The following is a 16,253-nucleotide window of genomic DNA, read 5'->3' on the forward strand; positions in this document are numbered from 1 at the left end:
TCTAGGTCTTTAAGGGTTAAGTGGCGCCCAATTAAATAACTAGTCAGTTTTTATAACAGAAATTAATCACTCAAAAACCTACTTTAGCTTTTTTTCTAAAGCAAAATTAATTTCCTATTATCACTGTAAAGCTGCTTTGAAGCAATCGGTGTTGTGAAAACCACTATATAAAAATAAGGGTGACTTGACTAATGCTAGAGCACAATCCAACATGAACAAACATTATCCCTTCAAACATTGAGGTATTGCACTGCCAGTTTATTGAAATAACATTTTGACCTCTTATAAGCTTCCTATATAGAACTTCAAATTAGCCTCTTTTTGGAGAAATTACACCATTTGATCTTAATTCGTACCATTTACCTGAAAATGAGCTTTGCTCTTTATGACTACTATTGACAGTGCTTCTTTTTATGAGCCAAAAGATAAATGGATGTGCTGAAATTCATCCCACATGAAGAGCAGTTGTATAGCTTCTCTCCAGCATGCACCCCTACTTGTGTTTGTGTTAAAGTCTCTGACACAGTGAAAAGTGGAACCGTGTCCATTTTTTTTCCAATAAGGATTTGTTGGTGTCGTTTCAAGAAGCTTGCTCTGGAACAGGTATACACACCGCTATGCATTTTCTGGTGCGATTTTAAATTGCCAAGCCATTTAAAACTCTTTCCACACAAAGAACACAAATAGGGTCTCTCATCAGCATGACTTTTCAGGTGTATCTCTAAGTGAGATGGCAAAAGGAATTTTTTACTACATTGATCACAATTAAACAGCCTTTCACCAGAGTGAAGGCGCAGATGATTTATGAAGTTGATCCTCTCTTCAAACCTCTTTCCACACTCAGAACATTGCAGTGTCTCACCGGAATGAATCTGCAAATGACTTTTCAGGTCTCTTTGATAAGTGAAACTCATTCCACACTGAGGGCATGTGTAAGGTCTCTCTCCAGTGTGAAGTCTTATGTGACCCTTAAGATTTCCTTTATGTGTGAAACCCTTTCCACACTGAGGGCAAATGAAAGGCCGCTCTCCAGTATGAAGCCTTACGTGAACCTTAAGGTTTACTTTGTGTGCGTAAGTCTTTCCACAGTATTGGCAGATGTAAGGCTTCTCTCCAGTGTGGATTTTCATGTGACTCTTAAGGTTTTTATTTAACCGGAACCTCCTTCCACACTGAGAGCAGTTGAAAGGCTTTTCTCCAGTGTGAGTTATCACGTGTCTGTTAAGGTGTTCCATGTCTGTGAAACTCATTCCACACTGATGACAAATGAAACGGTTCTCCCTTGTGTGTATTTTCATGTGGCCATTGAGGGTTACTTTTTGTGTGAAACTCTTTCCACACTGATTACATTTGAAAGGCTTCTCTCCAGTGTGAGTTCTCATGTGGTGCCTAATGTTTCCTTTTTGTGCGAAGCTCTTCCCACACAGTTTGCAGTAGAAAGGGCACTCGCCAGTGTGAATTCTCATATGGCTTTTAAGGTTTCCTTTTTGAGTGAACCTCTTTCCACACTGTTGGCAGGTGAAGGGACTCTCGCCAGTGTGAATTCTCATGTGGCTTTTGAGGTTTCCTTTTTGATTGAAACTCTTCCCACACTGTTGGCAAGGGAAAGGGCTCTCTCCAGTGTGAATTCTTAAGTGGCTATGAAGGTGTCCTTCACGCGTGAAACTCTTTCCACATTGATGGCAAGTGAAACAACTTTTCGATCCCGTTTTCTCAGCTCTTTTGTGAGAGGAACTCTTTTCAGTCTCTGTGCCACTAAAAGATTTTTCTCCACTTGTGAAATCATGGTGTTTTTCCTCCACTTCATTCAGTTCTTGACTTTCCTCTTTCAGCAGCTTCAGGTCTAAAATGAACATAATAAATGGTCAAAAATCAATTCAAGAAAGAAATATGAAACAAGAAATAGAGGTGATCACCGGTTTAATGGCACAAAGTTGCAGACATACTAGGGGCAGATTTACTAACAGCTTGCATCAGTGCAAATCCTCTTTGGAGTTAAAATCTACTGTCAGGATTTACTAAAGAAGCAGTGGCTACGTTTATATGCAATCAAAAAATTCATTAGTAATCGGATTGACAGCTCAATCGGACTGAAATGCCTTCATGTAAAACACCTTAATCGATCTGGTTGAGCGCAATCTGAATTAAATTTAAATCGGATTGAAAGGGGTGGCTTATTCCTCTTCTAATCCGATCGAGAGAACATGTAAACACTTATAGAAACTGAAAGGACTGTGCATGTGCAATGACGTAGAAATACCATAATGACATATGACAAGTGGAACGAGCTGTTTTTCCTGTTGAATAAAGTGTCATATAAATGAGCGTCCTGTCATTATAAAATTCTCCTTTCACTCTGCATCTGTGAAGGAGAGCAGGACAACTTTGTTTACAGCGTGATAAATATAAGCAGCATGGCACAATGGTTCATATTGTCTCCAAATTATGAAAAGAAATTGATAAATATTAAGTCTGCTGTTTAAAACAAATACAGAGCCAATGTAGGAGAATAGGTATTGTGCGTAAATGGTGGGAAACTCGGTTTGTGCAATGTGTGCGCACATGTCAACAAAAAAAAACAATTCCAATTTGAAGATTGTGACATATAAACGCGCACATTAACCCAATCACATCAAAATGATAAAACCCCCCAAAAAAACAAAACTGAAAAAGACAAATTTCCATATAGGTCGCAGAAGGGTTAAGTATGCCAATTAGTACTGTAAGACTTTGAATATTAAAGTGCAAATGCACACCTGACCACTCTTGTGGGTTTGCTACTGTTACAACTAAGAACCGTATAAGGGTAAAAACATGCCAGGCAGACATTGGTATGATGCAAGCAACACAGCTACAACTAGGGGTGTAACGATTCACCAATGCCACGGTTCAGTTCATGTCACAGTTTTGGAGCCATGGTTCGGTTCAGTTTGGTTCTGTTTACTGCGGAGTCATGGTTCATGGCAGGGCACCAGCAATAATAACACTAGATTCACTTTTAACTTAATAATAACAACAACAACAATTTAACTTATTAACTTTGTGGTTTTTCAGTTCGGTTTGAATATCGTTACACCCCTAACTACAACTAATACAATTGATTATGGGTGTGTTAGATTTATGGTGTGCGAATAATCAAGCATTGAAAATAGTGAATCATATTTGCACAGAGAGGCCCCCAAATAAAATTCTGCTTAGGGCCCTATAAAGGCTTGGGCCGGCCCTGATAGCAGGATTTACACATTCAGACAAGCACGGTCAAGTTCATGTGGGCATTTGCATCCTTTAAGTTGTAATATGACTTTTATGTTGTATATATCTGATTAATCTCATATAGAAAGTGTTTGGTTAAGTGTATTAACCTGCTAGCACAGTGCTTCAGTTTACCGCTGTTCATTCACTATTCAGCATCAGCTCAAATGGCAATGCCCGACATTATTGACTATGATTGGGTTATTTCAGACAATCATATTCCTTTAAGATGTTTCTTTTTCACAAACATCGATGATATTATTGATAATCCAGTAGTGTAATTTTAGTTAGTTAGTTAGTTAAACGTTGTCTGTTCAGGTTCCTCGACAGAAATTCATATTTGACGCTGGCAATACTAAACATCCACGCTTCCACATAGTAAAATCACATAAAACACATTAGTCCCTGTAAAATCACATAAAACACATTAGTCCCTGTAAAATCACATAAAACACATTAGTCCCTGTAAAAAAAACAAACATACACATAGACCAAGTAAATACCATAATAATATATATTAGGGGTGTAACGATATTCAAACCTAACCCGAAAAACACGATACCCATGGTTCGAACAGTGATATTCTGATGTCGAACCTACTTATTATACTCGAACCGTTACAAAATATTATTATAATAATATTATTTACTAAATATACACTAACTTTTGTCTTTCAAGTATATGTCACATGACTTGGGTGAACGTCAAGTTGCATGATGGAAGGACAAAGAAAACCAGTTCCCCAATTTAGCCAGGTAGGCAAAATGCTACCTTGGAGTCCCAGCAACATCGTCATTTTCATAGCTTGTTACGAAATAAAAAAATCTCTCACCTAAAAAAAAAAACGCTTTCCTGTCCTGTCAGCCATTATACTGCACTCGTAGCGCACACTCTTTATTAAATAAATGACGTATTGTGTATTCGCCATAGTAACTGTTGTTTCCATAATCCCAAAATGCCACTTTATTTTCACTTTGTTATTTTGTTTATTTTTAAATTAGTGTGGTGGCTACTTTATAGTATTAACAAAAAACTGCTATTTAATAGCTTTAACTAATAGGCCTATTTATTCATCAGTATTAGTCATATTCATACAATTGATGTGTTTGTTAAGTAGGCTAAAGTGGGACATTTACTTCTGTGTGTCGTCAATTTTTATTAAATAAATGCGCTTGTTTTTTGTTGTTTTTTTAAACATTATGGTAAATGGTACAATGAGTAGATTATTTATGACTAGTCTACAGTGGAGGCATTTATTTAATTTTAGTTTACTCGGGTATGCTAACTGCTCTAAAGAAAACGTAAAGCCAATGTATAAAATTAATAAATATAAAGTTAATAAGTTAAATTATTGCTGTTGTTATTATTTAGTTAAAAGTGAATCTAGTGTTATTATTGCTGGTGCCCTGTCATGAACCATGACTCCACAGCAAACAGAACCGAACCAAATCGAACCGTAGCTCCAAAACCATGACATGAACCGAACCGTGGCATGGGTGTATCGTCACACCCCTAATAAAAATAATAAATATATATGCATGTAATATTTATATATGAAAAAAAAAAAATATATATATATATATATATATATGCATGTAACCTCCTTGAACTGCCACCTTAACGTGGTGGAGGGGTTTGAGTACCTGAATGAACCTAGGAGCTATGTTGTCCGGGGCTATATGCCCCTGGTAGGGTCTCCCAAGGCAAACAGGTCCTAGGGGACGGGTCAGACTAAGAGCAGTTCAAAAACCCCTTATGACGACAAGGAAAACGAGGACCGTGACGTCGCCCGGTACGGCGCAGCCGGGGCCCCACCCTGGAGCCAGGCCTGGGGTTGGGGCTCGTATGCGAGCGCCTGGTGGCCGGGCCTTCCCCCACGGGGTCCGGCCGGGCTCAGCCCGAAGGAGCGACGTGGGGACACCTTCCCGTGGGCCCACCACTCACGGGAGGGACCGTAAGGGGCCGGTGCGGAGAAGATCGGGCAGCAGTCGAAGGCAGGAGCCTAGACAACCCGATCCCTGGACACGGAAACTGGCTCTTGGGACATGGAATGTCACCTCACTGGCGGGGAAGGAGCCTGAGATTGTGCGTGAGGTTGAGAGGTTCCGACTAGAGATAGTCGGAATCACCTCTACGCACGGCTTGGGCTCTGGAACCACACTCCTCGAGAGGGGATGGACTCTTCACCACTCTGGAGTTGCCCATGGTGAGAGGCGGCGGGCTGGTGTGGGTTTGCTTATAGCCCCCCAGCTCTGCCGCCATGTGTTGGAGTTTACCCCGGTGAACGAGAGGGTCGTTTCCCTGCGGCTTCGGCTCAGGGATAGGTCTCTCACTGTTGTTTGTGCCTACGGGCCGAACGGCAGTGCAGAGTACCCGGCCTTTTTGATGTCCCTGGGAGGGGTGCTGGAAAGTGCTCCGACTGGGGACTCCATCGTTCTACTGGGGGACTTCAACGCCCACGTGGGCAATGACAGTGACACCTGGAGGGGCGTGATTGGGAGGAACGGCCCCCCTGATCTGAACCCGAGTGGTGTTCAGTTATTGGACTTCTGTGCTAGTCACGGTTTGTACATAACAAACACCATGTTCAGGCATAAGAGTGTCCATCAGTGCACATGGCACCAGGACACTCTAGGTCGTAGGTCAATGATCGACTTTGTGGTCGTTTCATCTGACCTGCGGCCGTATGTCTTGGACACTCGGGTGAAGAGAGGGGCGGAGCTGTCAACTGATCACCACCTGGTGGTGAGTTGGATCCGATGGCGGGGGAGGAAGCTGGACAGACCCGGTAGACCCAAGCGTACTGTAAGGGTCTGCTGGGAACGTTTGGCCGAGCCCCCTGTCAGAGAGATCTTCAACTCCCACCTCCGGCAGAACTTCGACCGGATCCCGAGGGAGGCTGGAGATATTGAGTCCGAATGGACCATGTTCTCCACCTCCATTGTCAAAGCTGCCGCTCGGAGCTGTGGCCGTAAGGTCTCCGGTGCATGTCGAGGCGGCAATCCCCGAACTCGGTGGTGGACACCGGAAGTAAGGGATGCCGTCAAGCTGAAGAAGGAGTCCTATCGGGCCTGGTTGGCTTGTGGGACTCCTGAGGCAGCTGACATGTACCGGCAGGCTAAGCGGACTGCAGCCCGGGTGGTTGTGGAGGCAAAAACTCGGGCCTGGGAGGAGTTCGGTGAGGCCATGGAAAAGGACTATCGGCTGGCCTCGAAGAGATTCTGGCAAACCATCCGGCGCCTCAGGAGGGGGAAGCAGTGCCCTACCAACGCTGTTTACAGTGGCGATGGGCGGCTGTTGACCTCAACTGGGGATATCGTCGGACGGTGGAAGGAATACTTTGAGGATCTCCTCAATCCCGCCATCACGCCTTCCATTGAGGAAGCAGAGGCTGGGGGCTCAGAGGAGGACTCGTCCATCACCCGGGCTGAAGTCACCGAGGTGGTCAAGAAACTCCTCGGTGGCAAGGCACCGGGGGTGGATGAGATCCGCCCTGAGTACCTCAAGTCTCTGGATGTTGTGGGGCTGTCTTGGCTGACACGCCTCTGCAACATCGCGTGGCGGTCGGGGACAGTGCCTCTGGGATGGCAGACCGGGGTGGTGGTCCCTCTTTTTAAGAAGGGGGACCGGAGGGTGTGTTCCAACTACAGGGGGATCACACTTCTCAGCCTCCCCGGGAAAGTCTATGCCAGGGTACTGGAGAGGAGAATTCGGCCGATAGTAGAACCTCGGATTCAGGAGGAACAGTCTGGTTTTCATCCGGGCCGTGGTACACTGGACCAGCTCTATACCCTCTACAGGGTGCTGGAGGGTTCATGGGAGTTTGCCCAACCAGTCCACATGTGTTTTGTGGATTTGGAGAAGGCATTCGACTGTGTCCCTCGCGGCGTCCTGTGGAGGGTGCTCGGGGAGTATGGGGTCCGGGGTCCTTTGCTAAGGGCTGTCCGGTCCCTGTACGACCAAAGCAGGAGTTTGGTCCGCATTGCCGGCAGTAAGTCAGACTTGTTCCCGGTGCATGTTGGACTCCGGCAGGGCTGCCCTTTGTCGCCGGTTCTGTTCATAATTTTTATGGACAGAATTTCTAGGCGCAGCCAGGGGCCGGAGGGTGTCAGGTTTGGGGACCACGCGGTTTCGTCTCTGCTCTTTGCGGATGACGTTGTCGTGTTGGCCCCTTCTAACCAGGACCTTCAGCATGCACTGGGACGGTTTGCAGCCGAGTGTGAAGCGGCTGGGATGAGGATCAGCACCTCCAAATCCGAGGCCATGGTCCTCAGTCGGAAAAGGGTGGTTTGCCCTCTTCAGGTTGGTGGAGAGTTCCTGCCTCAAGTGGAGGAGTTCAAGTATCTAGGGGTCTTGTTCACGAGTGAGGGGAGGATGGAACGGGAGATTGACAAACGGATCGGTGCAGCTTCTGCAGTAATGCGGTCGATGTACCGGTCTGTTGTGGTGAAGAAAGAGCTAAGCCGTAAGGCGAAGCTCTCGATTTACCGGTCAATCTACGTTCCTACTCTCACCTATGGTCATGAGCTTTGGGTCATGACCGAAAGGACAAGATCCCGGATACAGGCGGCCGAAATGAGTTTTCTCCGCAGGGTGGCTGGGCGCTCCCTTAGAGATAGGGTGAGGAGCTCAGTCACTCGGGAGGAACTCGGAGTAGAGCCGCTGCTCCTCCACATCGAGAGGGGTCAGTTGAGGTGGCTCGGGCATCTGTTCCGGATGCCTCCTGAGCGCCTTCCCGGGAAGGTGTTTCGGGCATGTCCAACCGGGAGGAGGCCCCGGGGAAGACCTAGGACACGCTGGAGGGACTATGTCTTCCGGCTGGCCTGGGAACGCCTCGGTGTCCCCCCGGAAGAGCTAGAGGAAGTGTCTAGGGAGAGGGAAGTCTGGGCATCTCTGCTTAGACTGCTGCCCCCGCGACCCGGCCCTGGATAAAGCGGAAGAAGATGGATGGATGGAATATGCATGTAACATGCATTCTCTCATATGTGTACAAGCACCTACTCATATAAATATGCCTTTAAATATTGCCGTTTTCCCATAAAATGTGAGAACAGCTCTTGTATTGTACTTTGTTTTTGCTTGCTTCATTAATTACTCGTGTCAATTTATTTTTCTGCCTTATCGTTAAATTTCCATACCATGAAATTATGTTATGTTAAAATACTTTAAATAATTGATCTATAAACAATAGTTAAAATCCTTCTATCACTATTACAATTCCTTAGTTTCCTAAGTAAACCTAAACGCTGTCTTCCTTTTTTATGTATATGGTCCACATTTTCCTGGAATTAAAGTATATCATCAATAATGGTACCTAAATGTTTAAACTTTGAAACTTGCTCTACCTTTTCACCCTTTATAGTAATTTGTTCATATGAAATACCAGCCGTACTGATCCTATTTTGTTTCCCACAGCATAATTCCTTAGTTTTCTCAATATTCAATTATAAATTACTTATCATCTGATATTGTTTTTTCTCGTCATATTTTTTTCAGCAGTAGGCTTATTAAAATCGCTTCTCGTCATAGCTTTGAAAATGTGCAGGATGTCTTTAATAACTTGATAGAGTAGATAAAAATACAGTGCATGATGTGCAGCGCCAATCTGCCATATACATAATATTGTAATGAGAATGTTACAGAATGTTGTGAATTCTTTGTGCTTTAGTTACCGTGTTTGTTGTTACGGGAAGAGTGAGGGCATTCCACAACGGGAGTAATGCCTGCTACAGATCATTACAAATCACAATGTGCGACATGGACCTAATAAACTTGGGTACAACATGTATGTAGACTATACGATGATGACACCTATATAGAATCTTAGGCTACAATGCAAGCTAGTATAGGAGGAGAAAATTAGGGCTGCAACTAACGATTATTTTAATAATCGATTAATCTGTCGATTAATTCTTCGATTAATCGATGCATCGGATAAAAAACCCCCCCATTAATTTCCAATCCTTTATTCAAAAACAGAACTGAGAGTGCAAATTCACAGTGCAAAAAATCTTCAGAAAGTGCACAGGTTGCTACAATAAATCTTTTTTTTTTTTATATATAAAGAAAAATACAAATCAGAAAACTTAACAGGATGTTAGAACTTCTTCTCTACACTACACTCAGATGCACACACTCACAAACAAAATTAATGGGTTTAGTTAAATTGCAATGCATTAAGAATTTCTCTAAAATGTCCAAACCCATCATATACTCCTGGAGAAAACATCTACTGTTTTAACCTATTAATATGAATGATATTAAATCCAGACACAGATTTAACTGCTGTGACATATTAAAAAATATTATGTAACAATTAAATAAAACTACTCCTAAAGAAGAACACAATGTCTTATTTTCGATGAATGATATGCATTCTTTATAACAACTTGCAGACAACATTCCTTACAGATTAAATATGGATTCAATAATTAATGTATAATAAATATAATGAATCCTTATTAAAAAAGAGGTGATTTTCTCTGTCTTGTGTTGTTTGATTAATATTAAGAGCACAAATGGAGCAGGTTAATGGACTGCTATCACTTTAAGACCGAATGCTGACCGAAAATGACAATAGATATTAGTCAGTTTTTGTCATTCAAAGCTGGTTTTGATTTTCGTCTCGTTTTTGTCTGTGAAAAATGTTGTTGATTAAAATACTGACAAATTATTTGTCAACGAAATTAACATAGCAACAGATTGAAAAATGAATGGGCCAAAAAAGGCAAGTGAATAAAAACGTGTCTTTAGTCTTGCAAACTATCCCACCCCTGCTTTACTACTGTTATTAAAAAGCTAACGCTAACTTGTCATGCTTGTCAAGCTGGATAACGAGTAAACAAGCACCAGAAGAGCTACTGGAGGGACGGCACGCTCCTCACTTCCAAACGGAACAAAAGTGGGATTTTGTAGTGACTAAAGCTGCCTTCACGTGCTATCGGAAATTTGATGATTCCGACTTCTGAAGTCATGATTACGAGTGCATTGCATTCAAGTTTCAAAATGTGAGGGCGTTCATCATGTGCAATGTTTACCAAGGAAACTCGTATTTACGATAATTCCGAGAGCACGTGAAGGCAGTCACTGGACTCCAAGATGTTTTCGTTTTAGGTGCTGAATCACCACAGTGGAGCTCCCATGCCATGTCGCGTCGCTTTTACTGCAATTAACACACTTTTTCGATTTATTAATGGCGCTTTTCGACTGGTAGGGCTTGGCTCGGTTTGCTTTTCCGCTGCGTGGTATGACGGGTACAGCACGGCTCGCCCGCTTCCACTCTGCTTTGCGCTCAACCGTGCTTTTTTTATACATCTCCGCGTCTTATTGACGGGTATAATAGTCGCGCGACACAACGAATCGATAATGAAATTCGTTGCCAACTCTTTTAATAATCGATTTTTATTGATTCGTTGTTGCAGCCCTAGAGAAAATATCATCAGCATGCACTAGTGATGAACAAATAGAGCAAGATGAATCACGCTTTAGCAATTGTGTGCGCTTAAAAAAAAGAGGAGGAAGCAGACGAAGGTCGTAGCACCAAACATACTATGAGATCATCATGTTAAAACTTCTGAAACTGTCAGAAAATTGTTGTAGGCTATCTTTGGTCTCAAGACCGTAACAATGGTCCTCTTTGAACCCCTCTCACTGTACGACATAGGACTACCGTTTAGGAGCCATGACAGAAATCACAACGATTGGTCAACTTTCGTCTAGGGATGAAACGATTACCGGTTTCACGATAAACCACAATAAAATTTTGTGACAGTTAGTAGGGGTGTAACGATTCATCTACTACATCGATGTATCGATTTATTTTCTTATGATCTAACTACATCGATCTGTGCTCGGCAAGTTGGCCTTCCGGACGACATATATCGATCTAACATCGTTTTAAAAGGTAATCAATCGATTGTATCGATCATAGAAAATAACGCATTGGATTTAAGCACGTCAGACTTTATATGGATGTTTTTTCTTAGCACTTTTAATGATAAAGGCGTTAAACGTTACTCGATTCAGTCTGCCTATCTGTGACATCATCGCAACGCACCAGCAGCAGCGCTCATTGAAATGAATGGGATTGTGTCGCTTTGTCGCTGCGTGTTGCTGGCGGTGTGAACGGGGCTTGAGAAAACAAAACATAGCATGGCGCATGGCAGAGGAGAAGCCAACGAGCGAGAAATTATCAAGCCACCAAGAGAAAGAGCTACCTGTACTGTACCTGTAACTTGCTTGTTACCTGTGCATAGTGAATTCCTGACACTAGTGCGCCAGCAGAGCGAGTTTTTAGTACTGCTGGCGACATAGTGAACGCACAGAGAAGTGTTCTGCGGTCAGATCATGTTGATATTGTTGAAAAAGAAATCTGTAGAGTCATTGAAGAGTAGTTGGTACATTTTATCTTTTGTTAAATATTGTTTGTTTATTAAACTGAGAGTAGTAGCAGGTTCAGCCAGTTTATTCAACCTGAAGAAATGTTGGTTGCACTTTATTTTTGATATTAATATTGTATTTGTATTATTTTAATGTTGAAAAACAACAGCAAAAGTTGCAGGTAAACCTACTATTAATTAAATCTGAAGAGAAGTTAGTTGCACTTTATTTTTTATATTAATATTGTATTTGTATTATTTTAATGTTGAAAAACAACAGCAAAAGTTGCAGGTAAACCTACTATTAATTAAACCTGAAGAGAAGTTAGTTGCACTTTATTTTTGATATTAATATTGTAATATTATTATGTTGGATAACAAAAGCAGAAGTAGCAGGTTAACCTACTGTTGAAATGTTGGTTGCACTTACTGTGCTTTTATTGAAAATGTATTGAATATTGAAAATGAGAGCAGAAAAGGTTAACTTCCTGTTAATTCAACCTAAACTGTTGGTTGCACTTTATTCAAATAAAATTTGAATGCATTTGCCATTAATTGTTGTTTACTTGTTTGTTTATATCCATAATTAATTGATATACCGGATTCCCTTACAAGAAACAACAGGAATCTAGGAAACTTCACCTGCACTGACCAGTATCCAGATATTTATTTCAGTCACACAATTTTTGACTAAAAAGTTACTGAATCGATTTCAAGTCACTGAATCGTTTCGGATCGTATCGTTCTAAATGAACCAATATCGTCCTTGAATCGTATCGACAACCTCAAATCGTGATATGAATCGTATCGTTGTTAAAACGAATCGTTACACCCCTAACAGTAAGTAATATCGTTTAAAATTTAATTATCATTAAAACCTTGTGTGATTATCACGATTTTGAAAATTTGCGGTAAATCTTGTCCAGTCAGTCTGACGCAGGCACAGCACACCGCTGTATTTTGAATGAGAAGAAATGGCAGATGGCAGTGACAGCGCCGGGATATTTTTCAGATTTCTAAAAGGACCACATCTGAGGTGTGGTCATATTTTGGCTTTTACAAAAGTCCTGAGGGAAACTTAATCGAAGATGGTCAGACTGTCTGCAGAACATGCCAGAAGAAAGTCGCTGTGAACACTTCAAAACTACGAACGCAAGGCAAGTGGACTTTGACCTCAAAACCAAAACTACGTCTGGGAAATAATAACGTGAAGCGAACGAACAAATTCAGTCAAGACTAGGGTGACATTTAAGGGATAATAATCAGGGCTTGACATTAACAACCGCCATTTGCGGGTGTAACGTTATTTCGGCTGCACACGACACTAGCCACTTCGGCGGTTTAACTTATTATAGTCTTCTCAAAAGCCATCTGTTATAATCGCGTTGCGCATTATAACCACTCACACGGGTTTCTATTAAGTTTATGAATGCAATGTCTCATAATCAGAGGTGTTCAGATTAGCCGGAGTTATGTTCAGAGCGCGCGGCGCTCTCACTCGCTGAAATCTACACTCAAAGCAGAGATAAACGTGCAATGTACGCAGGAGATTCATTCATCATACAGTGGTTGACTGTTTTCGTTCTATTTCAGCAGCGAAAATAATTTCAAACAAACACAGCAGAACCACAGCGCATCTGACATGACTGGCACAAGGCTGACAAATTTAGGGACCGTCTCTAAAGTTACATACAACATTGGTAAGGTTATACACGTTTCAAACTTCAATAGCATTTGAAGGGAATGACAGTCATAAAACTGACTGTAAAGTGTTCATCTAGGTGTCAGGTATGATACACATTTTGATATTTAATAAAATAAACTGTCAAATCATATGGAAATATGGATATGCATTATTTCACTAGGATACTGTTTGAGCTTGTACACAAAATATGCTAGATTTAAATGCATAATTGCTGAACACTGATGAGAATATTGCTTGAGAATATATTTACAGAGATAATATTAGAGATTATATTTACACCAAATTATTATTATTTATGCGTTGCTGTTGACGACGGCCATTATAAGGAAGGAAATCCCACAGAATCTAGCTTAAAAAACTGCAGAGCTGCTTGATTTATTTGTTGTTTGTTGATTTTCAAATATAAAAGTTGTTTAAATGTTTTAAGTGTGTGCATCTGTTCTTTTTGAACACTTTCATCTCATTTGAACAAAACCGTGATAATATTGATAACCGTGATAATTTGGGTCACTATAATCGTAATGTGAAATTTCCATCCCGTTTCATCCATACTTTCGTCTGGGACTAGAGCTGCTAGATTTTTTTGTGTATAATGGAGACCGCATTGTCCCATGATTCTGAAGAAGAAGAAAAACATCAGACAACTAAACAAAACAAACTAATGGTTCTGAAAAAATGGTCATTGCTTTAGCCTATTTAAAAGATATATTAATTTGAACAAAATTAAAAATAATTTGAATGGAGTCAATGTCTCATTCATTGCGACTTCATTATTGGATGCATCTGCATTTGTGAATAAATCTTTTAATTGAATGAACACTTTTTTTGTTAATCACTCACTTGTCGCCACCTTCTGGCGTAAAGATAATCAATACAATACATAGCCTCCAAGTGTTAACATACTTTTTTAAAAGATGATTTAATCTTATTTTGATCAATACCGTGTTTATACCCAAACTACACAATTTTATCCCGTAATTTAAATGTTTGTAACACATAATAAATAACGATAATGTGTGGTTGAAAAGACTTTTGTTTGTTTGGTAAGCTGCTTCATACATGACAGCCACTCTCTACTACGTGAACGCAGGTTTGAGTGTTGCAGTGTAATGATCATACTTTCAAAGGTTAACCAAAGTCTTCATTTTAAACAGTTTCACATCGCAAGCTTTAATGGAGCGCGAGCAGCACGTGTTTTGTCATTGCCCATATCAAGTGTGGCGGCCGAGCCTCTCACGGTGCGTGTCACGATGGCGCGGAAAAGAGAGAGTGTTTTCAATTAATTCCTATGGAAGTTCATATGAATGTATTGGAAATGCTTGCTTCGTGCCAGTGGACACCCGTCATTCAATGGGCAGCGGCAAAACATGCAGTTCACGCTACACTGATGCTTGCGATGTGAAACAGGCATAAAAGACATAGCAGAATCGTACTCATTTAGGAATAAGATTGCGTGAGTGTTTGAATCGAGATTGCAATCTTTTAACGATTAATCGTGCAGCTCTATCTGGCACAGCCCAAAATAGTATAATGGGTTACATTTATGTTGTGTATCAAGGATATCTGATTAATCTCAAATAGGATGCATCATATATTTTTGTAACGGTTAAATATTTTCCTTATCGCCATGACAGACATGCCTGCACTGTGAGAACTTGAATACCTGTTTTTTGAGCGCTATCAGTACTCAAAATAAAAAATGTACAAAAATGCCCATCCCTTAAGATCAGTAGCGGCTGGTCAATACTTAGCCAGAGAAGAAGGCTACTTCAACATGTTAAACATAATTTAATTATTGCTAAATAATTACAAAATAGCATTATTTAGTCATACTATTTGACCGGTAGTCACACAGAGAGCGTGGTGCGATTTATCATGTATCATGGAGCTTGGACGGAGCTGGCTTGCTGGATGTGATGCAAGACATGCCTTTTATTGTTTTCCCTTTTTGCTATTTCAAAGTCCTGTCACTGAAGCGTTGTGGGCAACGATACAGAAGGTCAATGAAACAATCCTGTTGAACTTGAAATGATCAGCGGGGTCCAAGCACAATGGCTCGTGTAGATTATATAATATACATCGGACAAGAGTCTAAGTGTCTATTTATGGAAATATTATCATATGTACTGTATTAAAATAGACAAATAATATAGCGTCTCTTCTTAAAATGGACAGTCATGTCTGCAACTTTACAAATATGTTGTCAATATCATTAAAATTTTAATAAAAAACCTTATTTCATGCTTTAACAGTTGAATTTTCAAATTCCATTTTTAGCTAAGCAGTAAAGATACATTATTAAATAACTTGTTAAATGATTTAACAATTACATTCAGTCCTGCATTAACGGTGTGATTCAGTTTGTTTATCATCTTAAAACATTTTGAATATTTTATTATTCATTTCTTTAAAGGAAAAAGTGGAAACCAACCTATTTGGTCCTCAGTAACTTCATCTTTCACTCTGCACGGTTCTGGAATTCTTATGTCTTCACTCTCTTCTTTAACAAACTCCATGCTTAATGTCACGCAGATCTTCAGTTGTTTCGCCTGAACCTGTTTTCGCGCTATGTCATGTTTAAAACGATGAGAATAATTAATGTTAACTGAAGAAACTGCAACTCGTGCAGATGTGCTTTAAACATCATTTATACACTCAATGTTACACCATTCATGTATCGTTACTGTTTCTAAATTACGTTATTACGATGTTGCAATACTTCGTAAAGGAAAAAACAGCTCTGAATCGTTTTAAACACCCCAAATTCGAATGGTTTCAATCCACAAACCTCTCAGCAGAATCTCTCAGCTAACTCTGGTGCAGAATTATGACGCCACAACACAGATCAAAATAAAAGTCGCGAAAGTATTTAGTGAAATTGATGATGTCGTCCAATGAGGTGAAAATATAATACACTC

At 40.9% G+C, this 16,253-nt stretch overlaps 1 protein-coding gene across 1 annotated transcript; it reads right to left on the reverse strand.

Annotated features, from left to right (window-relative positions):
- Nucleotides 1-245: 245 nt before the first annotated feature.
- LOC307127442 (uncharacterized protein) lies at nt 246-16,172 on the reverse strand. The gene is made up of 3 exons (XM_079818658.1): nt 16,124-16,172; nt 15,767-15,901; nt 246-1,843 (listed from the first exon to the last, which is right to left on the reverse strand). The coding sequence occupies exons 2-3, from the start codon at nt 15,849-15,851 to the stop codon at nt 393-395; spliced, it is 1,536 nt and encodes a 511-aa protein (XP_079674784.1). The 5' UTR covers nt 15,852-15,901; nt 16,124-16,172; the 3' UTR covers nt 246-392.
- Between the last annotated feature and the right edge of the window lie 81 nt (nt 16,173-16,253).

This window comes from Gobio gobio (genome assembly GCF_949357685.1).
Source record: "Gobio gobio genome assembly, chromosome: 6".
Classification (NCBI taxonomy): domain Eukaryota; kingdom Metazoa; phylum Chordata; class Actinopteri; order Cypriniformes; family Gobionidae; genus Gobio; species Gobio gobio.

Coding starts and splice junctions, on each gene's coding strand:
- LOC307127442 (XM_079818658.1), bottom strand. CDS start 15,851: ATGGAGTTTGTTAAAGAAGAGAGTGAAGACATAAGAATTCCAGAACCG. Junction 1,844..15,766: donor AGTTACTGAGGACCAAATAG/GTTGGTTTCCAC, acceptor TGTTCATTTTAG/ACCTGAAGCTGCTGAAAGAG.